Genomic DNA, 24097 nt, shown 5'->3' with positions numbered 1-24097 from the left:
GCCCCAGCCCCAGGCTCCAGCTGGGGGCTAGAAGTCCCCGTCTCCTTGGGGTGGCCTCCCTCGGGCCTTGCTCCGAGCCACTTCCTCATTCAGCAGGAGAGCCAGCCACCTGCCTCTCCCCAAGCCGCCAGCCACGCCTCTGTGTCTGTGCCACTGCCTTCCTCTCACCTTCTTTCTCAGCTTTGCCGCTGTTTTCTCCTTTCCCATCTTTCATCTTTCCCCCCTACCCCAACTCTCCCCTAGTCAAAAACCCGCTTTTGGGTCTTGGGTTCCATTTCCACCTTGATTTGCTGTGCAGCCTTAGGCAAGTGTCTCTACCTCTCTGAACAATGGGGATGATAACAGCATGTGCCCCAGAAGGGCATTGCGGGGACTGAATGATTTAATGCTTGGGACAGAGTGCCTGCCATGTCATTAGTGCCCACATGCTGATGGCTCTTTTAATATCCTTTAAACAGCACAAGGTTCTGATGATTAAATGATAATCATCATAGCTGATGCTTTAAAAAAACTAATGAGTGTCAGACCCTGTTCTAGGAAGTTTAATTCATTTAATCCCCACAAGTGTAAAAAGTAGGTCCCGTTTTACTCCCAGTTTTACAGATGAAGAAACTGAGGCTCAGGAAGGTTGGGGCTGGGTGCTGTGGCTCACACTTGCAATCCTAGCACTTTGGGATGCCGAGGTGGGTGGATCACCTGAGGTCAGGAGTTTGAGACCAGCTGGGCAACATGGTGAAACCCTGTCTCTACTTAAAAAAAAAAAAAAAAATTTATATATATATAAATTAGCTGGGCGTGGTGGCAGACGCCTATAATCACAGCTACTTGGGAGGCTGAGGCAGGAGAATCACTTGAACCCGGGAGGCAGAGCTTGCAGTGAGCCGAGACCGTGCCATTGCACTCCAGCCTAGGCAAAGAGAGGAAAACTGCATCTCAAAAAAAAAAAAAAAAAAAGATGGAGTGACTTGCTCGAGGTTCCCCAGCCAGGTAGAGGCAGAGCTGGTTTCAATCAGCCAGAGGAAGGTCATGACACTGACCCTCCTGTTAAGACGATGTCTGACCCCTGATGGGGATGGAAATGAAGTTTGTACCTCGTGTACCCCTTGCCCTTCACGTCCAGTTGTTGGGGGGCTGTGGCATGGCCCCTGGGTGTCTGGGCCTGATTCTTTCTTGGGTGTTGTTTCTGTCTCTCCTCCCCTGTCCCCTCCTCCCTCTTGCCACCACCCGCCTCAGACTTCCTCCTTCACTTGCTTGGACGCTGCGCCACATCCCACGGGCCCTTACACTGTGGTGTCCAGCAGCATCCGGCTTCATGGGGGGCCTTGAACCCTGCAGCAGGCTCCTGCTCCTGCCTCTCCTGCTGGCTGTAGGTGGTGAGTTGGGGGCTTCCGCACCTGCCTCCCGGGTCCCTGGGCTCAGCTTGGGGCAGGGCAGGGAGCGGGGTGAAACGAGAGAACGAAAAGTGGGTGTTGGGATGGGAGCAGGTCCCCAGCCTCCCAAAGCCTGGGGGTTTCTCCCAGAGCCGGAGCTCCCAAGTTTCGTCGTCCGCTACAAGCAGCGGGGAAGAGACATCTAAGGGTGTTGCCACAGGACACATTGTGCAGAAGTAACACACGTAGTCCAGTGGCCCAGACGCCAGCCCCCTGAGTCCCGCCAGACACACTCTCCCCCTTGCTAACCTCCTGGCTGTTGTCAGGATCCACCCTCCCCAGCTTCTAAACTTGCCTCCTCGACCCCCATCATAACTCTGTGCCTCAGTTTACCTTCTTTTTCCTCCTTAGGTCTCCGTCCTGTCCAGGCCCAGGCCCAGAGCGGTAGGCCTAGACCCAGCGGTCCCCTCTCCCTTCCTCCCAAAGACCTCCCTGCTTCCGTCCCTCCCTCACCCTTTCCAAACCTCCCCGCCCCTGACCCCCCCCCACAGTTCCCAGCGCACACTGACTTCCCCGACCCCTGTGCTGCAGATTGCAGTTGCTCTACGGTGAGCCCGGGCGTGCTGGCAGGGATCGTGCTGGGGGACTTGGTGCTGACAGTGCTCATCGCCCTGGCTGTGTACTTCCTGGGCCGGCTGGTCCCTCGGGGGCGAGGGGCTGCGGAGGGTGAGTGGGGCTAGCAGGGGACATCCTGAGGACTTGCCTAGATGGGGGTGGGCAGCTGGGTAAGCTCCCAGATCTCAAACACCCAAAGGGATGGTAATGGAGGTGCTGATTTGGAAATGACAAAACACGCTCAACTCACCACTCTGCCTGTGTCTGCACCTCACAACACCCCTCACCTCCAGCAGCGACCCGGAAACAGCGTATCACTGAGACGGAGTCGCCTTATCAGGTGAGAAAACCAGACTGTCCTCCTCACATTTCACTCCTGTCTGGGGATACCTGCCCAATACTCCTTCATGCCATCAGAGGGACTTCAAAGCCACTCTCCCTGAAGCACCCCCAAACCTTGAGGGCACATGGGACATCTGTCCAAAACTGACAAGCTTATGGTCAACTTAAAATGTGTGAAGAGGGGCTGGGCACAGTGACTCAAGCCTGTAATCCCAGCACTTTGGGAGGCTGAGGCGGGTGGATCACTTGAGGTCAGGAGTTCGAGACCAACATAGTGAGACCCTGTCTCTACTAAAAATACAAAATTAGCTGGGCCTGGTAACGCATGCCTGTAATCCCAGATACTTGGGAGGCTGAGGCAGGAGAATCCTTTGACCCGGGAGGCGGAGGTTGCAGTGAGCCAAGATCACGCAATTGCACTCCAGCCTGGGCAACAAGGGGGAAACTCTGTCTGGAAAAAAAAAAAAAAAAAAAAAAAGGGTGTCTTTACCTTTGTACGGGCAAGCACAGACCTTGCCAGAAGTCAGGCCAGGAATTTGCTGGAAGAAACCCAGCCCTAGGACGACTGATTTCTGGGAGATGCTCTCAGTAGGGCAGAGAATATCATTCAGCCCTACCTTGGTAACTCTAAAGGGAGGAGTCCTACAATTTCTTTTTGGGGTTTGAGGACCCTGCATCTCTTTGAGAAACTAAGAAAATCTAGAATCCTCAGAAAAATCCACACAAAAAATACAGAATTGTGTATATAATCTGAGAGCAGTGTAAGTGTTTTTTATAATTTAAAAAAAGTTTTTTTGGCCAGGCATGGTGACGCACACCTGTAATCCCAGCACTTTGGGAGGCTGAGGCAGGTGGATCATGAGGTCAGGAGTTCAAGACCAGCCTGGCCAAGATGGTGAAATCCCATCTCTACTAAAAATACAAAAATTAGCCAGGCATGGTGTCAGGCACTTGTAATTCTAGCTTCTTGGGAGGCTGAGGCAAGAGAATCGCTTGAATCCGGGGGTTGGAGGTTGCAGTGAGCCAAGATTATGCCACTGCACTCTAGCCTGGGAGACAGTGAGACTCCGTCTCAAAAAGAAAAAAAAAAAAAAGAAAAGAAAAGAGGGGTCTCACTATGTTGCCCAGGCTGGTCTCAAACTCCTGGTCTCAAGTGATCCTCCCAGCTCAGCCTCCAAAAATCTTGGGATTACAGGCACAAGCAAACGTGCTGGTTGCGTATTCTTGAAGCTCTTCGTTCTTTCTTTTCTTTAATTTTTTTTTTTTTTTCTTGAGATGGAGTCTCACTCTGTAACCCAGGCTGGAGTGCAATGGCGTTGTCTCAGCTCACTGCAACCTCCACCTCCCAGGTTCAATCAATTCTCCTGCCTCAGCCTCTCGAGTAGCTGGAACCACAGGCACATGCCACCACACCCAGCTAATTTTTGTATTTTTAGTAGAGATGGGGTTTCACTATGTTGGCCAGGCTGGTCTCAATCTCCTGACCTCGTAATCTGCCCACCTTGGCCTCCCAAAGTGCTGGGATTATAGGCATGAGCCACCGCACCCAACCTTATTTATTTATTTATTTTTTAAAGTAGAGATAGGGGCCAGGCGCGGTGGCTCACGCCTGTAATCCCAGCACTTTGGGAGGCCGAGGCGGGCGGATCACAAGGTCAGGAGATCGAGACCACGGTGAAACCCTGTCTCTACAAAAAATACAAAAAATTAGCCGGGCGCGGTGACGGGCGCCTGTAGTCCCAGCTACTCGGGAGGCTGAGGCAGGAGAATGGCAGGAACCCGGGAGGCGGAGCTTGCTGTGAGCCGAGATCGCGCCACTGCACTCCAGCCGGGGAACAGAGCGAGACTCTGTCTCAAAAAATAAATAAATAAATAAATAAATAAATAAATAAATAAATAAATAAAGTAGAGATAGGTTCTCACTATGTTGCCCAGGCTGGTCTCAAACTCCTGGGCTCAAGAGATCCTGTTACCTCGGTCTCCCAAAGTGCTGGGATTATAGGCATGAGTCACCATGCCTGGCTGAAACTCTTTTTAAAAACTATGGTGTATACAAGAGAATCTAGTCATCTATCCTCCTCTCTGTCAATGTTCCTTTTTAACCCTTTAGGGGGTCATGAGATCCTCTAAGACCTCTCCCCTGAAAATGCATGCCCAGACTAGTCATTATATATAATTTTAGGGTTTCTGTGTGAGGCTTGCCCCTGAGGGCCACATAGATCCTCTCCCCACCCCAAGTGTGAACCCCGCTGTGTGGATTCTGATGTATTATCTGCAACCAGCTTTGCCTATTCACCTCACTTGTGGATAAAGTTTCTTTGTGAAGTCTAAGAATCTCAGGTTTGGCTCTGTGATATCCAGAAGACCGAGGGGCCTTTCCAGTTACTGGTGGCAGTGAAATTTTAGGGCAAAGCGTTACGCTTTGTATTCATGTATTCATTCCCTCTGTGGACGTGTCCAGCACCTATAAGTGCTCGATGCTGGGGACACAGTGACAGAGTTTATGTCATAGTTAAGACAAACTTGAAGCAAATGAACTAATACAATAATTTTGGGAGGCGCAGTAAAGGAAGTAAACAGGCTTTTGTGACAGTGACTGGAGTGTGGGGGGAAGAAACTACAGAGGGGAAATTGAGAAATGCCTCTCTGAGGAGGTGACGTGAACTGAGACTTGAAGGGAGAGGAGATCTAGGGGAACAGAGTTTCAGGTGGAGGGAACAGCACATGCAGGGGCCCTGAGGCCAGGGCGCACTGATGAGGCAGAGGAGAAGGGGGGAACATTGAACGCGCTTGAATAAAACCCAGATCTCTTCCATGGCTATAAAGCTGAAGAAGCTGCCGGGGCCTTGTAGGCCACTGGGAGAAGGCTGAAGGCTGGATTTTATTTGGTGGGTCCCTTCCACTGATGGTCCCCATCCTTTTAGGAGCTCCAGGGTCAGAGGTCGGATGTCTACAGCGACCTCAACACACAGAGGCCATATTACAAATGAGCCCGAATCATGACAGTCAGCAACCTGATACCTGGATCCAGCCATTCCTGAAGCCCACCCCGCACCTCATTCCAACTCCTACCGTGATACAGAACCACAGAGTACCGTCCCTGAGAGACCAGACCTCTCCCCAATACTGCCCTCAAATAAACGTGAAGCACAAAAACATTATGCCAGTCCTTAGGCTGATGGGATGGGGGACATGTGGGGGTCCCGAGGGGGCCTTGGATCCAGAAACAGTTCATGGGAGGGAGGCTTTGGGAACGCTGGGGTTCTTTGAGGAAGAATACGACTACAGGTGTTTCAATTGTTTTATTACAATCCAAAAGGGGGGGGGGCGTTCCTGTGGCACCACACATCATCCAGGATGAGAGGGTCGGAAGTCAAAGGTCCAAGGTGCAGGAGGGTCAGCCCCTGCCCGGCATGTTGATGTAGACTTTGCCATCTTCTGGGGGTAGGGAAAGAAAGCATGAAGCCTGACCACCCACATCTCCACTTCCCTGGGGACCCCCTGCTTCAGGGGTTTCCTCAGGGGTTCCCCCGGGCACCTCCTCCAGGGTTTCCCCAGCACCTCCTCCAGGGCTTCCCCAAGGGCCCCCTCCCTGGGACCCCCTCCCTAGGGACACCGTGCACCCTCCAGGCCCCGCCCATCCCTGCCCTTACCTTGGGCGGGGCTGCGGCGTGGGCGTGCGCACAGGAACACCGCCCCCACGATGAGCAGCGACGCCACCGCATCCGCTGCCACGAGGCCTGCCAGGAGCGGCAGAGAGAGGGACCCACATCCGGAACAGGAGCCTGGAGAGCGGGGGCCGGAACAGGGAGACAGTCAGGCTCTGCGTCCTGGGGCTATGCTTTGGTCACAGGGAGACAGGAAGTCCCCTGTGAGGGGTGGGTCCCAGGTTCCCTAGGGTTGCGCTTGGGGAATGAAACAGGAGATAGAGATGCGGAGAGGCTGGGTGTCCCAGGACCCTCGGGGCTGTGCAGCGGGCACACGGGGGACTCCTGAACAGAGGCTGGGGGTCGCCGATTCTGGGACTTGGAGAAGGACACGGATTGTCTGATTTGGGGACGGGAGGTGGGATGGTGACCTGGAGAGCAACTGGGGTGTTCTGGGAGCCTCTGGCCAAGCTTCTGGGATGGAAGTGACACCTGAAGTGCCAGGGTAAAAAGCAAGGAGTGATCTCTCACCTGGGGTCGTCTGAGCTGCAGCCACTGTGGAAAGAGAAAGAAGGTAGATGAGGATGGAGAGAAGGTCCACAGAACAGAATGCTCAGTCCGTCGCGGTGGCTTATGCCTGTCATCCTAGCACTTTGGGAGGCGGAGGCAGAAAGATCACTTGAGCCCAGGAGTTCGAGACCAGCCTAGACAACATAGTGAGACCCCCATCTCTGCAAGAAATACAAAAATTAGCTGAAGGTGTTGGTTCGCACCTGTAATCCCAGTTACTCGGGAGGCTGAGGTGGGAGGATCACCTGAGCCCAGGAAGTCAAGACTGCAGTAAGCCATGATTGCGCCACTGCACTCCAGCTTGGACAACAGAGCAAGACCCCATCTCAAAACAAACAAACCAAAAAATATGGTGTACGGAAGGAAAGGTAGTGTCCTGAGAAGTAATCTCCATGTTGGAGAGATGGAACAGGGCCACATGGGAAGGGGACTCCCAGAGACATGGAGAGTGACAAGAAATTGGAATTGGCAGCAGAGACCCAGCCACGAGAAGGGGATGCTAACAGGCAGCCCCTCCAGAACTCCCTGCCTCACCTCCTTCCGCCCCCAAGGACCCAGGCTCTGAAGCCAAATGGATCTCCCAGAAGGGAAGGGGTGCAGGGAAAAGAACCCCACTTTCAGCACCCGTCCCTACAGACGTCACCCAAGCACCCATTTCACAAACACTCTGCCTACCATCCCCTGTAACCACTGGCTTCACCTGGGAGCAAAAGCAGGAAGAGGATGTGACCCAGATGGATCATGGTGGGCTGGGGTCTGGCAGGGGTCTGGTAGAGGACTGTGGTCCAGAGAAGTCCTGAGGAACTGTGGGGGAGCAGAGAAGTAGCAATAGCGGATGTCACCCTGCTGGTGTCAAGGCCATCTGCTTCCTGTGTCTGTTGAGGGGGTGTCTCCGTTATTGCCTTTGGTGAACTGACTCAGGGGGAGGGTCAGAGAGACCAGGGAGGCTGCTGGCCTGGCCAAGTGGGAATGACAGGTGGCCAGCGGTGCAGGCTAGGGAGATCTGGAAATATTTTGGAGGTACGGCCAACAAAATTTGCTGATGAAATGGATGTGGGTGTGTTTGAGAGGGATCCTAGACAGCCAAGCCTTCTGGAGTGAAAAGCTGAGAAGATGGGAGTGTCTGCTGGCAGAGATGAAAGGTGGGGAAGTGGGTTTGCGGGGAAAGTGACGAGGTTTGGGCACACGGAGTTGGAAATGCCTGATAATCTCCCTGTGGAGATGCTGAATGACCTCACTGCATTTAGGAGTTCAGGGGATAAGGCTGGTCTGGAGATGTAAATTTGGGGGTTGATGGCTTATGGATGCTACTTAAAGCCACAAGACTGGGTGAGATCACCAAGGAAGTGAGTGCAGACAGGATTCTGCCTCCATCCCAACACACACTGAATGGGGGAAGAGGAGGAACTCTGCCAGGGAAATGGAGAAAGAGGGAGTAAGGGAGGGGACACCGGAGAGCTTGGCATCTTGAAAGCAGGGGAGAGACCACCGTGGTGGCTCATGCCTGTAATCCCAGCACTTTGGCAGGCCAAGGCAGGAGGATCACCTGAGGTCAGGAGTTCAAGCCAACATGGTGAAACCCCATCTCTACAAAAATACAAAAATTACCCAGGCATGGTGTCAGGCTCCTGTAATCCCAGCTACTTGGGAGACTGAAGCAGGTGGAGGTTGCACTGAGCTGAGATCTCGCCACTTTGCCACTGCACTCCAGCCTAGGTGACAGAGTGAGGCCCTGTCTCCAAAACAAGAAAGAAAAAGAAAAAGAATAAGAAAAGAAAAGCAAGCAAGCAAACAAGCAGGGGAGAAATAGGGCCAACGTGGTCAGTGCTGTGAAAGGTCACCAAGTGAAACTGACAGTGGCCTCCCACTGGAATGTCAGCTCCAGGGCTGGGAATTCCTGTCTACTTAGTTCACAGTACCCAGCAAAATGCCTCCTCTGCTGCAATGAATTATTTTAAATGATGGATGAGTAAATGAAACCAGACCTCTGAAAAGGGTGATGTAGGGGAGAGGAAGAAATTGAGCCACACCCTATACCCTTACCCACAGGCCCTTTCTCTGGGAGTCTAGACCCCCAGTCCTCCCCTCCCTCTGGACCCAGTAATATTCTCCCTGCCCCCACCCCTATCTCCATTCCCACTCCTACCCCTACCTCCATGGGCAGGACCCAGGAGACAAAGCCTCCAGCACCCCCTTGGACAGACTCAGAAATCCAGGCCCCAACCAGGCACCACGGCTCAAGCCTGTAATCCCAGCACTTTGGGAGGTCAAGGCAGGTGGGTCACCTGAGGTCAGGAGTTCGAGACCAGCCTGGCCAAATGGTGAAACCCCGTCTGTCCTAAAAATACAAAAATTAGTCAGGCGTGGTGTCCGGCGCCTGTAGTGTCAGCTACTCGGGAGGCTGAGGCGAGAGAATCACTAGAAAAGAAATCCAGGCCCCCCAGTATCCCCCTCCTCTTGGAGCCCAGTACCCTAGGCTCCTTCAGACCAAAGATCTGGACCCCAGCTCCCTCCTTCCCCAGGGACCTAGTAGTCCGCCTCCCAAGTCCACCCTGCCCATTCAGGGACTGCGTTCGCCGGAGCGCGACCCGGGGACTCCCAGGCTTGTGGGCGGGCCCTGCCCAGGACTGGGCGGTGCCAGAACCCCTAGTTTAAAAACTCGCGGGTACCGGACCTAAGATCGGGGACCCGGCGGCGGCTCCGCGGGGGAAACAGCGAGGCTGGCGCAGCGCCGAGGCCGCGGCCCTGGGGGCCCGCAATCCACGCCAAGGAATCCCCGAGGTAACGGGTGCGGGTAGGGCACGCTCGGCCCGCTAAGAGAGTGAGGGACTGAGGATCGAAAGACTCCCGAGGCCCTGAGGGACGGAGCTGGAGCGTCAGTCCTGTGTCCCGAGAGTGAGGGTCCTAGGTGTTTGGAGGAGGAGGGGATCGTGGATCGTGACGGAGGGGCGGCTGGGATCTCGGACTTCTGGGTCCTGGGGGTGCAGGGGTCTGCGGACCTAGGATCGCGGTGCCCCGAGGGTGAAAGGGCTGGGAGGTTGGACCCCTGGGTCCTTGGAGGTGCTAAGGGTTGCTGGCAGCCGAGACTCCTAACCCTAGAAGGAGGGACTGGGCTGAGCGCTGGGGGGCGTGGTTGCTTAAAATCGGCGCGGGTCTCAGTGGGGAAGGGTCCGGAGCCTGGCCTCAGGGGTCTACGCTGGCGGTGACCCTGCCTCTGCCCCGCCCTGGGATTTCCGGATCGCCACCCGTGCGGGGCTGAGCAGGAATTCCCCTTGCGCGGGGATTCCACGAGCGCCACGCTCGGCCGCGCACCTCGCCTCGGAGCAGGACACCTGGGGCACAGGCCTAGGGGGAAGGGGAGGATGGAAGATTCCCTTGCGTGAGCGCCGTGGCGTCATTGCGCCGCGTCCGGGCGGTTTCCGAGCCGCCTCCTCCCGCCCCCGCCCCCAGCAATCCCCGCTTAACCCTTCCTCCGCCGGAACCCAGGCTCAAGGGTGAGGGTTGTCTTTCTGGGTCGTGAGAAGGAGTTTGGCAACCGGGGCTCCCAGGTCCTCGAGAGGAACGAACTGAGGGTACAGACTCCTGGGGCCTGAAAGCGAGACTGTATGGATGGGACTTTTTTTTTTTTTAATGGAGTCTCTCTCTGTCGCCCAGGCTGGAGTGCAGTGGCGCGATCTCTGCTCACTGCAACCTCAACCTCCGCCTCCTGGGTTCAAGTGATTCCCCTGCCTCAGCCTCCCAAGTAGCTGCAATTACAGGCGCCCGCCACCACGCCCGGCCAGTTTTTATATTTTTAGTAGAGACGGGGTTTCGCCATGTTGGTCAGGATGGTCTCGAACTCCTGACCTCAGGTGATCCAACCGCCTTGGCCTCCCAAAGTGTTGGGATTACAGGCGTGAGCCACCGCTCCCGGCCCAGGGTGATGCCTTTGACTTCTCGAGGAGGAGCGCTGGGGACTCCTGATTTCCGAGTCAGGTTCTAGGGCAAAAAAATGTTGGGAACCTGGATGTGCGTCTAGGGAGTGATGCCTGGGGTCCGACCCCCACCAACCCGCTGACTTCAAAACTGGGATATCTGGGGGTGGAATTTTTTTACGGAAGTTGGGTGGTTGCTGCAGAGGGGTGCCCTCCTCCCCCTTCCTCACTTTCCGCGACGCTGGTGGAAAGTTGGGTCAGAGGGAAAGTGCGGAGCAAAAGGAAGGAAACGGCGGAGGCGGATGCCCCACCCCAAATCTTCTAATGGCTTTGGAGGAGTCAGGCGGCATCTATGTGCCAGTTTTTCCGCTCGGGAGGGCGAGGAGGGTGCTCAAACCCACTCCCCCCGCGCCACCCCCGCCACATTTAGGTGACTTAAGGACCCTTGATGACTTCTCCCCCCGCCCTCTCCCGCACAGTGAGCAGGGGTGAGCGCAGTCACTGCCCAACGCAAACCGTGAAGAAGCTTCTGGAAGAGCAGAGGCGCCGCCAGCAGCAGCAGCCGGACGCTGGCGGGGTGCAGGTGAGGCCAGGGAGCCACAGCTCTCAGGAGGCCCCGTGCTGTCCCGTAGGGACTCAGCGGCTTGCCGGGGGCACTCGGGGCTGATGAGAGGGGTGGTCCTGACCGAAATGTCTTATAGATCCGAGACAGAACGGGGGAATCTGCCAGATAGTCACCTGGGTTCCTTTTTGCTTTTGTCTCTGCAGGGACAATTTCTCCCTCCCCCAGAGCAGCCCCTGACCCCATCTGTGAATGAGGCTGTGACTGGTAAGTTCTCTGGGCTCCCAGCCTCCCCATCCCCCTTCCCTAAGGGACTCAGACATCCCAGCTCTCAGAACTTTGGGACACCTAGGAGTCAGGCCCTCATTCTTCCCTTTTTTTTTTTTTTTTTGGAGACAGGATCTCACTCTGTTGCCCTGGCACTGGATGGAGTGCAGTGGCGCTACCTGGCTCACTGCAGCCTCAACCTTCTGGGCTCGAGTGATCCTCCCACCTCAGCCTCCCAAGTAGCTGGGACCACAGGCAATGCCACCTTGCTCGGCTAATTTTTTAAATTTTTGTAGAAACGGGGTCTGGCTATGTTGCCCAGGCTGGTAGGCCCTCATTCTTGCTGGAACTCAGTAGCAGTCTGATTTCCTAGGTTCTCTGAGTCCAGTAGTCTATGCACATAGTCCTACAGAACCCCAGGGCTCAGGCTCCAGCCTTTTTAGTGCCCCAGGAGTCCAGGCCCTCAATTCCTCAGTGTCCTAGGAATCCAGATCCCAGGCACTTGGTGTCCCAGAAGTACTAATTCTCAGTACCTTGGGAGACACCAGGCCCTCTACCCCTGGATGTGAAGTCCCCAACTCTGGTAACCAGACCTGCCCCTGCCCCTCCTCTTACACGCAGGCCACCCTCCCTTCCCAGCACACTCGGAGACGGTGGGTTCTGGACTTAGCAGCCTGGGTCTCCCCATGGGCTTTCCAGACTGGGACCCCAACACGCATGCTGCCTACACAGACAGCCCCTACTCTTGCCCTGCTTCTGCTGCCGAAAGTTTCCTGCCTCCTGACTTCTACCCACCCTCGGACCCAGGGCAGCCGTGCCCATTTCCCCAGGGCATGGAGGTGAGATACAGAGTGGGTACAGGATGCTGAAGGGCCCCTAAAAATTTGCATTTGCACTCCTGCAGTATTCTGAGATGTCTGGAGCTCAGTTACGATCCACTTTTCCAGGCCGGGTGTGGTGGCTCACGCCTGTAATCCCAGCACTTTGGGAGGCTAAGGCAGGCGGATCACTTGAGGTCAGGTGTTTGAGACCAGCCTGGCCAACATGGTGAAACCAAAAATACAAAAATTAGCTGGGTGTGGTGGCGCACGCCTGTAATCCTAGCTACTCGGGAGGCTGAGGCAGGGGAATTGCTTGAACCCAGGAGGTAGAGGTTGCAGTGAGTGGAGATTGCACCGATGCACTCCAGCCTGGGTGACAAAGCAAGACTCTGTCTCCGGAAAAAAAAAAAAAAAAATCCCCTTTTCCAGATGGGCAAAACTAAGGCCTAAATGTCGAAAGTCACTTGGCATAGATGGGATACCCAGGGGCTCTGCAGGCAGGTGTGTGTGTGGTGGCTTGGGATGGGAAAGTTCTCAGCTGACTGGCTCTCCCCACCACCTGCACCCTTCAGGACGCCCCGGACACCCGGTTCTATGCAGAATCTTCCCTACCACAGGCAGGACCCTGGAGAGTTTCTACACTCCCTTCGGGACCCCCACAGTTCCCCGCTGTGGTCCCTGGACCATCGCTGGAGGCGGCCCGAGCTCACATACTGGCTTTGGGGCCACAGCAGCTGCTGGCCCAGGATGAGGAGGGGGACACGTGAGTATAGGGGATAGGGTTGTCTGCAGACTCTTGGCTTGCTGGGGGCTGTTCTCACGCCTGTCCCCCGTCTGTCCTCAGGCTCCTTCACCTGTTTGCGGCTCGGGGGCTGCGCTGGGCGGCGTATGCTGCGGCTGAGGTGCTCCAGGTGTACCGGCGTCTTGACATTCGTGAGCATAAGGGCAAGGTGAGGCCTGGGGCCTGAACTCTCCTGGGTTCAGGGGAGGAGGGAGCCTGGGGCCTGGACCCCTGGATCCTAGAGAAGAGGGGAATCAGGGGTTAGCTCCTGGGGCTGAGGGGAGACGGGGCTGGGAGCCTGGTTTTCCGACAGGAGGGAGCCAGGAGCCCCGCCTGACCTCTCCTGTGACTTGCAGACCCCTCTCCTGGTGGCGGCTGCTGCCAACCAGCCCCTGATTGTGGAGGATCTGTTGAACCTGGGAGCAGAGCCCAACGCCACTGACCATCAGGGACGTTCGGTCTTGCACGTGGCCGCTACCTACGGGCTCCCAGGAGTTCTCTTGGTACGGCCAACTGGCAGGCAGGGGTTCGTCTGGGGGGTAGACTGGTTGCCCGGATTTTGGCTTCCAGGGTCAGGAGGCCAGGGGATAACCTTACCCAGCACTCTGTCTTCTCTTCCTCCCAGGCTGTGCTTAACTCCGGGGTCCAGGTTGACCTGGAAGCCAGAGACTTCGAGGGTAAGTTGGGTGTAGGCAGGGCTGGTGTGGTTGGTATGACTGGGCGAGGTGGGTGCAGCAAATGCAGGTCCCTCACTGTCTCCATTCTGCAGGCCTCACCCCGCTCCACACGGCCATCCTGGCCCTTAACGTTGCTATGCGCCCTTCTGACCTCTGCCCCCGGGTGCTGAGCACGCAGGCCCGAGACAGACTGGATTGTGTCCACATGTTGCTGCAAATGGGTGCTAATCACACCAGCCAGGTGAGCTGGGATGTGGGCAGTCGGTCCCTGGGAGATTTTGTGGGATGGGGCCACTTTGATGTCCGGGAGCTCCAGACAAATGCTGACTTTGCCTCTTCCTTGCTGCATGCCCTTGAACATGTTACTTCACTTCTCTGTGCCTTGGGGGTTTTTTGTTTGTTTGTTTGTTTGTTTTGAGATGGAGTTTTGCTGTTGTTGCCCTGGCTGGAGTGCAATGATGTGATCTCGGCTCACTGCAACCTCCGTTTCCCGGGTTTGAGTGATTCTCCTGCCTCAGCCTCCTGAGTAGCTGGGATTACAGGCATGAGCCACCATGCCTGGCTAATTTTTTGTATTTTTAGTAGAGACGGGGTTTCTCCATGTTGGTCCTGCTGGTCTCGAACTCCTGACCTCAGGTGATCCACCTGCATTGGCCTCCCAAAGTACTGGGATTACAGGTGTGAGCCACCACGCCCAGCAGGGTTTTTTTTTTTTTTTTTTGTCGTTGTTGTTGTTATTGTTTGTTTGTTTTGTTTGTTTTTTTGAGACAGGGTCTCACTCTGTCATCCAGGCTGGAGTGCAGTCATGCAATCTCGTCTCACAGCCATCTCTGTCTCCCAGGTTCAAGCGATTCTCCTGTCTTAGCCTCCTGAATAGCTGGGACTATAGGCGCATGCCACCATACCCGGCAATTTTTTTTTTTTTTTTGTATTTTAGTGGAGGTGGGCTTTCATCGTGTTGGCCAGGCTAGTCTCAAACTCCTGACCTCAAATGATCCTCCCACCTTGGCCTCCCAAAGTGCTGGGATTACAGGCGTGAGCCACCTTGCCCGGCCCCTAGTCGTTAACTGGGAATAATATTACTGACCTTAGGGTATGTTATCAAGCACTTACTATTCATTCATCAAGCACTGAGTTTCAGATTAGCTTTTTGAAACCTCACAAACACCCTTTGACATGTGTACTCTTTCTATTTTCTCTATTTTACTGATAAGGAAACTGAGGCACGGGAAATCAAAAATCTTTTTTTTTCTTTTTGAGACAGAGTTTTGCTCTTGTCGCCCAGGCTGGAGTGCAATAGTGCAATCTCGGCTCACTGCAACCTCCGCCTCCTGAGTTCAAGCGATTCTCCTGTGTCAGCCTCCCGAGTAGCTGGGATTACAGGTTCCCACCACCACGCCCAGCTAATTTTGTATTTTTAGTAGAGACAGGGTTTCTCCATGTTGGCCAGGCTGGTCTCGAACTCCCGACCTCAGGTGATCTTCCTGCCTTGGCCTCCCAAAGTGCTGGGATTACAAGCGTGAGCCACTGCACCTGGCCTCAAAAATCTTTTTGAGACAGGGTCTCACTCTGTCACTCAGGCTGGAGTGCAGTGGCATGATCACAGCTTATTGCAGCCTTGACCTTGTGCACTTAAGTGATCCTCCCACCTCAGCCTTCCAAGTAACTGTGATCACAAGCATGCACCACCACCCCTGGCTACTTTTTTGTAGAGGTAAGGTCTAACTATGTTGACCAGGCAGGTCTCAAACTCCTGAGCTCAAGCAGTCCTTCCACCTCTGCCTCTGAAAGTGCTGGGATTACAGTTGTGAGCCACTGCACCCAGCCTAAAAAATCTTACAGCTTGTGAGTATCAGAGAGGGGATTAGAACCCAGGTAGTCTGACTGTAGAACCTAGCTTTTAATATGTTCTATTCCTTTCTTGTGACAGTAGCTCCTTCATAGGCTGGCTGAGATAATTAAACATCCATAAAAAATGTGTATTTATTTATTGAGATGGAATCTCACTCTGTCACCCAAGCTGGAGTGCAGTGGTGTGATCTCAGCTCACTGCAACCTCTGCCTCCCGGGTTCAAGTGATGCTTCTGCCTCAGCCTCCTGAGTAGCTGGGACTACAGTCATGCACCACCATGCCCGGCAGTTTTTTTGTATTTTTAGTGGAGACGGGGTTTCACTATGTTGGCCAGGCTGGTCTCGAACTCCTGACCTCAGGTGATCCGCCCACCTTGGCCTCCCAAAGTGCTAGGATTACAGGCATGAGCCACCACGCCCAGCCAGAAAATGTTTTTTTAGTTAAAGAATATTGAACACCAATAAAATATAGAAAATCGTAGAATGAACTCCTTGTGTCCAACATCAGTAACCAGCAACTCATGGCCAGTCTTGCCCCCATCCACTCTCTCACTGTCATGTGATTTTTTTTTTTTTTGGACGGATCTCACTCTGTCACCCAGGCTGGAGTGCAGTGGTGTGATCTCAGCTCACTGCAAGCTCTACCTCCAGGGTTCACACCATTCTCCTGCCTCAGCCTCCCGAGTAGCTGGGACTACAGGCACCCGCCACCATGCCCAGCTAATTTTTTGCATTTTTAGTAGAGACGGGGTTTCACCGTGTTAGCCAGGATGGTCTCGATCTCCTGACCTCGTGATCCGCCTGCCTTGGCTTCCCAAAGTGCTGGGATTACAGGCATGAGCCACCACGCCCGGCCTCTCACTTTCATGTGATTTTTAAGCAAATTCAAACACATATTTTTTTCAATAAATATTTGTATGTCTTTAAAGAATAGCGGTGTTTAGCAGAGTTAGCTAGATGGTGGGGATGGACTGTAGGAAGGACGGGCATGGCTGAGTAGAGACAAGATAAGGCATTATTAGCGGGGTTTGGAAATGAATGATGGCAGTCTAGGCTCTTAATGGTTGCAAAGTAGAGCTAAGTGATCATTTGGGCAATACAGAGAAGGTGGAATTGATACTTTGGTAATTCATTCCTTTCTTCACTCAGAATTTTGGACACGTATGATGTGGCTACCAGTGTGCTGTGATGGGGCATAAAGTTGCTTTTTGTTTGTTTGTTTTTTAGAGACAGGGTCTGGCTTTGTCACCCAGGCTAGAGTGCCATGGTGCTATCACGAATCACTGAAGCCTCCACCTCCCGGCCTCAAGCATTCCTCCCACCTCAGCCTCCCAAGTAGCTGGGACTACAGGCATAAGCCACCTCACCCGGCTAATTGTTTTCTATTTTTTGTAGAGATGGGGTCTTGCTATGTTGCCCAGGCTGGTCTTGAACTCCTGGGCCCAAGTGACCCCCCAGCCTTGGCCTCCCAAGTGCTGGGATTACAGGTGTGAGCTGCCGTGCCCAGCTACCTATAATGTTTTAATAAGAAAAGACCACTCTCTTGTACTTTTAGACATTACAATTTAATCGAAAAGAGGGGAGATGATAAGTAAACAAAGAACTGAACATAATTACAAATCGGGATGAAAGCTGCCTCGGAAATATAGGAGCTCCTTGACAATGAAAAGACTGGCTTTATGTTGGATGCGGGGCTCACGATGAAGGTCGTTCTGAGGAAATTACATTTAAGTTGAGTGAGAGATGATGAAGAGGAAGAATTAACTGTGTGGTAGGGTTCTGGGAGAACTCAGAAATCAGGGAGTATTTCTCTGAAAACAGGACAAATAAATTTTTCTTTCTTTTTTTTTTTTTGAGATGGAGTCTCGCTGTCACCCAGGCTGGAGTGCAGTGGTGCAGTCTCGGCTCACTGCAACCTTCCGGGTTCAGGTGATTCTCCTGCCTCAGCCTCCCGAGTAGCTGGGACTACAGGCATGTGCTATCACACCCCTCTAAGTTTTGTATTTTTAGTAATAATAACAAATAAATTTAAAAAAAAATAAAGATGGCTGGGTGCGGTGGCTCATGCCTGTAATCCAAGCACTTTGGGAGGCCCAGGTGAGTGGATTGCTTGAGCTCAGGAGTTCGAGACCAGCCTCGGCAACATAGGGAGACCGCATCTCTACAAAAAAATACAAAAATTGGCTGGGCTTGATGGCGCGTGCCTGTGGTCCCAGGTACTCAGGAGGCTGAGGTGGGAGGATCACCTGAACCTGGGGAGATCAAGGCTGCAGTGAGCCATGGTGTTGCCACTGCACTCCAGCCTGGGCAACAGAGCAAGACCCTGTCTCTCAACAACAACAACAATAGTAATAATAATAATAAAAGATAAGAACTCTTTCCCTGTAATCCCAGTGTTTGGGGAGCCTAAGGTGGGAGGATCACTCGAGCCCAGTAAGTTGAGGCTGCAGTGAGTCATGGTCACACCACTGCACTCCAGCCTGGGCAACAGAGCGAGACCCCGTCTCAAAAAAACAAACAAAAAAATAACTTTTGTATTTTGAGACGGAGTCTTGCTCTGTTGCCCAGACTGGAGTGCAATGGTGTGATATTGGCTCACTGCAACCTCTGCCTCCCACGTTCAAGCTATTCCTGTGCCTCAGCCTCCCAAGTAGGTGGGATTATAGGCACGTGCCACCACGCCTGGCTAATTTTTGTATTTTTAGTAGAGACGGTTTCACCATGTTGGCCAGGCTGGTCTCAAACTCTTGACCTCAAGTGATCCGCCTGCCTCGGCCTCCCAAAGTGCTGGGATTACAGGCACGAGCCCCTGTGCCCTTCAAAAAAAAAAAAAAAAAAGAACTTTTTAAACCTCAGTATCATTACTCTGTCTTTAAAAAATTAAAGATTTTCTTGCAATACCAAATATCCTGGCTGTAGTCAAATTTGCTTTTGGCTAAAAAATGATAATTTTTTTCATTAAAAAATAAATCAAGATCCAAGTAAGCACACATATTATGATGTTACATCTTTTCAAATCACTCTTAATCTAGAGCTTTGGTTTTGTCTTCATTTTTTGGATGAGCAAACTAGGTGGTTTTGCCCTGTTATCAGCACATAAAATGTTTAACATTCATTATCATTTGCAAACTCCTTAAAGACACATAAAAAGGTTTCATTTTAGAAAATGTCTTTTATTTTCCCCCAAATATGACGGGAACAGCTCAATATTGTGGTGCAGTATTGCAATATTAGCTAGTCCACTGATTAATGCTGCCAACTCCTGTGCTTGTAGATAAAGTACAGTCTGTGTGGGTCGGGATGCAGTTTAATGTGTTGAATGGAGGGCAGGTAGCCAAGGCAGTTGCTTTGAAGAACTGGAAAAAGAATCTCTTTCCCAGACACTGGTGTGAAAATTGTCATAAGAAATGTACAGTTCTGGGAGGTGTATGGTGTGAATGGTACACCCTGAGACGGGTGTTGTGCAGTGCACAAGACATACAACTGAATAAGGCACTCTTGGTGGGGCTTGCAGAGGAGGGCCAGCATCCTATTTACTTATTTATTTGTTTATTTATTTTGAGATAGAGTGTCACTCTGTCACCCATGCTGGAGTGTAGTGGCATGGTCATGGCCCACTGCAGCCTTGAACTCCTAGGCTCGAATGATCCTCCTGCCTCAGCCTCCCAAGCAGCTGGGGCTACAGGTGTGCACCAGCACACCTGGCTAATTTTTCTATTTTTTGTAGAGATGAGGTCTTGCTGTGTTGTCCAGGCTGGTCTCCAGTTCCTGGCCTCAAGTGGTCCTCCTTCTTCAGCCTCTCAAAGTGCTAGGATTACAGGTGTGAACCACTGCACTCCGCCAAGGATCAGGGTGTCTAAAGGCTCCTGGATTCAGTGGGAAGGTGCGTGGGTGTGAGGCTGGCCCTGACCTCTGCCATTCCCCTCCCCCTAGGAGATCAAGAGCAACAAGACAGTTCTGCACTTGGCCGTGCAGGCTGCCAACCCCACTCTGGTTCAGCTGCTGCTGGAGCTGCCCCGGGGAGACCTGCGGACCTTTGTCAACATGAAGGTGGGAGCTGGGGCTGGGAAGTGCAGTTTGTGTGGGTTACAGTAGAGGGGCAATGGGATGTTAGGGGTCCTGGGGGCTGTGGACATGAAGGGGACGATGTGTGGGATTTGCAGGGGAATGTGTAGGAAGCAGACATAGATTGCCCCGGAACGTGTAGGCCATGGACACAGGGATGCGTGCAGCGTGGCTGTGGCTGGGGGAGATCTGTGGCTGGGGGAGATCTGGGAGAAAGGACAAGTACAGGACGTGGACAAGGCAGAAATTGAAGTGCAGTTTAGAGGCCTGGGCCAGCCGAGCCCAGATCCCCATCAGCCCTCCCCTTACTTTTCCAGGCCCACGGGAACACAGCCCTCCACATGGCGGCTGCCCTGCCCCCTGGGCCAGCCCAGGAAGCCATCGTGCGGCACCTGTTGGCAGCTGGGGCGGACCCCACACTGCGCAACCTAGAGAATGAGCAGCCCATTCACCTGCTGCGGCCCGGGCCGGGCCCTGAGGGGGTGAGTAAGCACTGAGCCTGCCTGTAGAGTGGCCTCTGAGCTCTCGGGCGCGGGATGACCTCCCTGCCCCACCCAGTGCTCACTTTCAGAGAATGACTTCTAATCTCGGAAGGTGACTTCAGTCAGGCAACTCTGACTCTATAATGTGCCTCTGACCTCAATGTTTCATCCCTTACCCAAGAATGGTGACTTCTCTGATCTCTACCCCAACCCTGACCTCACAGTGTGACCTGTACTCCCAATCATGAATCTTGCTTGACCTCAAGGTGTGACCTTTGATCCCCAAGTGTGACCTCCTGTCCCCTTCCCCTTAACCTTGGCTCCTGACCTCAGATGTGACTTTTGACCTCTTACCTGTTCCCTTCAATTCCCTCTCATTGCTCACCCCCAGGTGGGAACCCCCAGCCAGTAGCCCCTTTCCCTTCACTGAAGTTCTGCTTCCTGACCCTTTCTCAGTGTATGAACCCAGGCCTTGACCTTCTTCCCACATCTTTATTTTTATTTTTATTTATTTATTTATTTTGAGGCAGTGTCTTGCTCTGTTGCCTAGGCTGGAGTGCAGTGGCATGATGACAGCTCACTGCAGCCTCGAGTTCCTGGGCCCAAGGGATCCTCCCACCTCAGCCTCTCTAGTTGCTGGTACTACAGGCAGGCAACACCACACCCAGCTAATTTTGTTTTTTTTTTTTTTTGAGATGGGATCTCACATGTTGTCCAGGCTGGTCTCAAACTCCTGGCCTCAATTGATCCTCCCACCTTGGCCTCCCAAAGTGTTGGGATCACAGGCATGAACTATCACTCTCCCAGCCTCCTTCCCTAATCTTTTTTTTTTTTTTTTTTGGCGACAGAGTCTTGCTTTGTCACCCAGGCTGGAGTGCAGTGGTGCAATTTTAGCTCACTGCAAGCTCTGCCTCCCAGGTTCATGTGATTCTCCTGCCTCAGCCTCCCAAGTTGGGACTAAAGGCACATGCGCCACCATGCCCGGCTAATTTTTGTGTCTTTGGTAGAGGCGGGGTTTCGCCATGGTGGCTGGGCTGGTCTTGAACTCCTGACCTCAGGTGATTTGCCCACCTTAGCCCCACAAAGTGCTGGGATTACAGACGTGAGCCACTGCACCTGGCTCTTCCAAAGTCTTGACTCTGGACCTCTGACCTGCAAATCCAATGGGCCCCACTTAACCTCTCTTCTCTAACCCCTCCCTCTGCATGGCGTGCCTTCCCCACCTCTGCTTCCAACCTGACAGACTTCTCTCCCTCTTTTGCCTTGTCTACAGCTCCGGCAGCTGTTGAAGAGGAGCCGTGTGGCGCCGCCAGGCCTGTCCTCTTAGGACTCAAACCCAGACCCTGGACTGATTTTCCAGTCCCCACCGTCCTGCGGGACAGCCAGCGTATGCTAATGTTGCAAAACCATGATAATGTATGTGGAATATCCTGCCATTGGGGTCTTACATTAAAACCCCAGAATGGCTGCAGAGGGGTGAACAGGCCCCAATATTTGGGGTGCTGTGATACCCCTCTTCTACCCACAAGGAGCCCTCTTGATGATTTCTGTGAAATCGAGGCCCCTTGTTTGTTTCTGTGAAACACCCTGCACCCTTAGTCCTTTCCCCGCTGAGATCCTTTGGGTTCTCTCCCGTAACTCAGCTCTTCGTTCCCAGAAACCCAAATGTAATCCCCCTACGTGGTGCTTGGGGCATCTCAATACCATCTCAGTAAAGCTCCTACGATGGCCTCCTCGCCCTCGCCAGGACCCAAATCCTTTGGGTCCTCACCCTGAGACAGGAGGGACCCTCTGAGATCAGGGACCCTTAGGTCCCACTGCTCTCTGATTCAGAACTCAGCTGGGCCCCGTTCCAGACCCCAGCATTCCTGGTCACTCCCTCCTTAATCTGAGCATCTCTCAAGCTCTTTATTAAAGTCAATTTGGGTCAGGTGTGGTGGATCATGCCTATAATCCTAACACTCTGGGAGGCCGAGGCGGGTGGATCAGTTGAGGTCAGGAGTTTGAGACCAGCCTGGCCAACATGGTGAAACCCTGTCTCCACTAAAAATACAAAAAAAATTAGCTGGACATGGTGGCGCGCACCTGTAGTCCCAGCTACCTGGGAGGCTGAGGCAGGAGAATTGCTTGAACCCAGGAGGTGGAGGTTGCAGTGAGCCAAGATTGTACCACTGCACTCCAGCCTGGGTGACAAAGCAAAATTCTGTCTCAAAAAAAAAAATGAAAATGAAATAAAAATAAATTCAATTTGGACTAGAACCATTGTTGTCTGATCTCTGGGGGCACTGGCACAGGAGAGTGGCTGTGATGCCCGCCGAGGGGTCATATTGGGATGAATGTGCCTGAGGAGGGAGGACGTAGCAGCCACCATGGGTGCCAGGTCCATATCCCATCACCCTCACCCTGGTGACACAAGTAGGACTGGCCTTTGGGAGGCCAAGGGGTGAGGATCACTTGAGGTCAGGAGTTTGAGACCAGCCTAGGTGTCAGCCCCAAAATATTTGCCTTTGGGCAGTTTCAGACCACTGGTGCGGCTCTGCCCTGGTATGGGCGTGGCAAGTGTTGGAAGCCAGGGGGTTCGTGCCCACTTCCCACTCCAGCAGCCCTCAGCCAGTTACCGATAGGAGATGGTCCCCCACCTGTCTGTTGGGCTAACTTGGAAATGCATGGCCTCTGCGAGCTCCAGAGTTCCCCAGTGGATGAATCCCCAGTTCCCCACAGTGGTTTGGGCTTGATAAAATACCCTTTATCGTCTGCTCTCTCTTATCTGTGTCTCTTCCTGCCTCCCCTACCAATGTTCTCCATCCCTTCCAACTTTCCCTCCAATCCTTCCCTCCACAGCTGCTTTTGGAGAAACCCAAATTAAGACCTCCACAAAACCCCATCCTCAGCCAGGTGCAGTGGCTCACACTTAACAATCGCAGCACTTTGGGAGGCCAAGGCAGGCAGATCACCTGAGGTCAGGAGTTTGAGACCATCCTGGCCAACATGGCAAAAACCCATCTCTACTAAAAATACAAAAATTAGCCAGGCGTGTTGGCATGTGCCTGTAATCCTAGCTACTCGGGAGGCTGAGGCATGAGAATCACTTGAACCTGGGAGGCAGAGGTTGCAGTGAGCTGAGATTACGCCACTGCACTCCAATCTGGGCAATGGAGCAAGACTGTCTCAAAAAAAAGAAACAAAAAAACCCAAGACTGGGCGCGGTGGCTCACGCCTGTAATCCCTGCACTTTGGGAGGCCAAGGTAGGTAGACCACCTGAGGTCAGGAGTTTGAGACCAGCCTGGCCAACATGATGAAACTCTGTCTCTACTAAAAGCACAAAAGATTAGCCAGGTGTGGTGGTGGGCGCCTGTAACCCCAACTACTCAGGAGGCTGAGGCAGGAGAATCTCTTGAACCCAGGAAGCAGAGGTTTCAGTGAGCCAAGATCGTGCCACTGCACTCCAACCTGGGCAACAGGAGCAAAACTCCGTCTCAAAAACAAAACAAAAGAAAACAAACAAAAACAAAAAAAACCCAAAGCCCCAAACCCCATTCTCATACCCGCTCCACAGCCTCTGCTCTGGCCTCTGCAATATAATCGCCCAAAGAGCCCCCATCCCAGAAAGCCCTCGAACCCATCATAGCCCCCGCAGCTAGGAACCTTTCATGAACCACAAACCGAATGTACATATTAGCACACTCCAGAGCTCTGGCCAGTGTCTCCACCCTAAAACTTAAGGCTTAAACCAACACCCTTTTAATTGTTTCTTTTCTTTTTTCTTCTTTTTTGAGATCGGAGACGGAGTCTCTCTCTTGCCAGGCTGGAATGCAGTGGCGCGATCTCCTCTCGCTGCAACCTCCGCCTCCTGGGTTCAAGTGATTCTCTTGCCTCTGCCTGCCGAGTAGCTGGGATTACAGGCGCCCGCCACCACGTCTGGCTAATTTTTGAATTTGTTTAGTAGAGATGGGGTTCCAGGCCGGGCGCGGTGGCTCAAGCCTGTAATCCCAGCACTTTGGGAGGCCGAGACGGGCGGATCACGAGGTCAGGAGATCGAGACCATCCTGGCTGACACAGTGAAACCCCGTCTCTACTAAAAAATACAAAAAAACTAGCCGGGCGAGGTGGCGGGCGCCTGTAGTCCCAGCTA

At 53.2% G+C, this 24097-nt stretch overlaps 3 protein-coding genes across 11 annotated transcripts; 2 read left to right on the top strand and 1 right to left on the bottom strand.

Annotated features, from left to right (window-relative positions):
• The first annotated feature begins 1241 nt into the window (after positions 1–1241).
• Positions 1242–5483, top strand: TYROBP (transmembrane immune signaling adaptor TYROBP). Of its 2 annotated transcripts, none has more exons than XM_005588918.4 (5): positions 1242–1373; positions 1782–1814; positions 1962–2096; positions 2282–2325; positions 5252–5483. In XM_005588918.4, the coding sequence occupies exons 1-5, from the start codon at positions 1313–1315 to the stop codon at positions 5315–5317; spliced, it is 339 nt and encodes a 112-aa protein (XP_005588975.2). In that variant the 5' UTR covers positions 1242–1312; the 3' UTR covers positions 5318–5483. The 2 variants fall into 2 exon arrangements, with proteins under 2 accessions (XP_005588975.2, XP_005588974.2); XM_005588917.4 differs by having other exon boundaries at positions 2279–2325.
• A 131-nt stretch (positions 5484–5614) lies between these two features.
• HCST (hematopoietic cell signal transducer) lies at positions 5615–9917 on the bottom strand. Of its 4 annotated transcripts, none has more exons than XM_065536489.2 (6): positions 9219–9917; positions 8153–8276; positions 7245–7348; positions 6506–6529; positions 5981–6112; positions 5615–5765 (listed from the first exon to the last, which is right to left on the bottom strand). In XM_065536489.2, the coding sequence occupies exons 2-6, from the start codon at positions 8158–8160 to the stop codon at positions 5725–5727; spliced, it is 309 nt and encodes a 102-aa protein (XP_065392561.1). In that variant the 5' UTR covers positions 8161–8276; positions 9219–9917; the 3' UTR covers positions 5615–5724. The 4 variants fall into 4 exon arrangements, with proteins under 4 accessions (XP_065392561.1, XP_065392566.1, XP_065392567.1 ...); XM_065536494.2 differs by having other exon boundaries at positions 5615–5762; XM_065536495.2 differs by lacking the exon at positions 8153–8276.
• On the top strand, positions 7522–22223 carry NFKBID (NFKB inhibitor delta). 5 transcript variants are annotated; one of them, XM_015441731.4, is made up of 12 exons: positions 7522–7686; positions 10938–11041; positions 11227–11287; positions 11909–12126; positions 12726–12871; positions 12953–13058; positions 13246–13392; positions 13515–13566; positions 13659–13807; positions 19351–19467; positions 19800–19964; positions 21238–22223. In XM_015441731.4, the coding sequence occupies exons 1-12, from the start codon at positions 7587–7589 to the stop codon at positions 21289–21291; spliced, it is 1419 nt and encodes a 472-aa protein (XP_015297217.3). In that variant the 5' UTR covers positions 7522–7586; the 3' UTR covers positions 21292–22223. The 5 variants fall into 5 exon arrangements, with proteins under 5 accessions (XP_015297217.3, XP_005588971.1, XP_073879333.1 ...); XM_005588914.5 differs by lacking the exon at positions 7522–7686 and adding an exon at positions 9227–9325; XM_074023232.1 differs by lacking the exon at positions 7522–7686 and adding an exon at positions 9227–9325 and having other exon boundaries at positions 12681–12871.
• Positions 22224–24097: the final 1874 nt, after the last annotated feature.

Source organism: Macaca fascicularis, chromosome 19, assembly GCF_037993035.2.
Source record: "Macaca fascicularis isolate 582-1 chromosome 19, T2T-MFA8v1.1".
Classification (NCBI taxonomy): Eukaryota; Metazoa; Chordata; class Mammalia; order Primates; family Cercopithecidae; genus Macaca; species Macaca fascicularis.
This window is presented reverse-complemented; position numbering and strand designations above follow the sequence as displayed.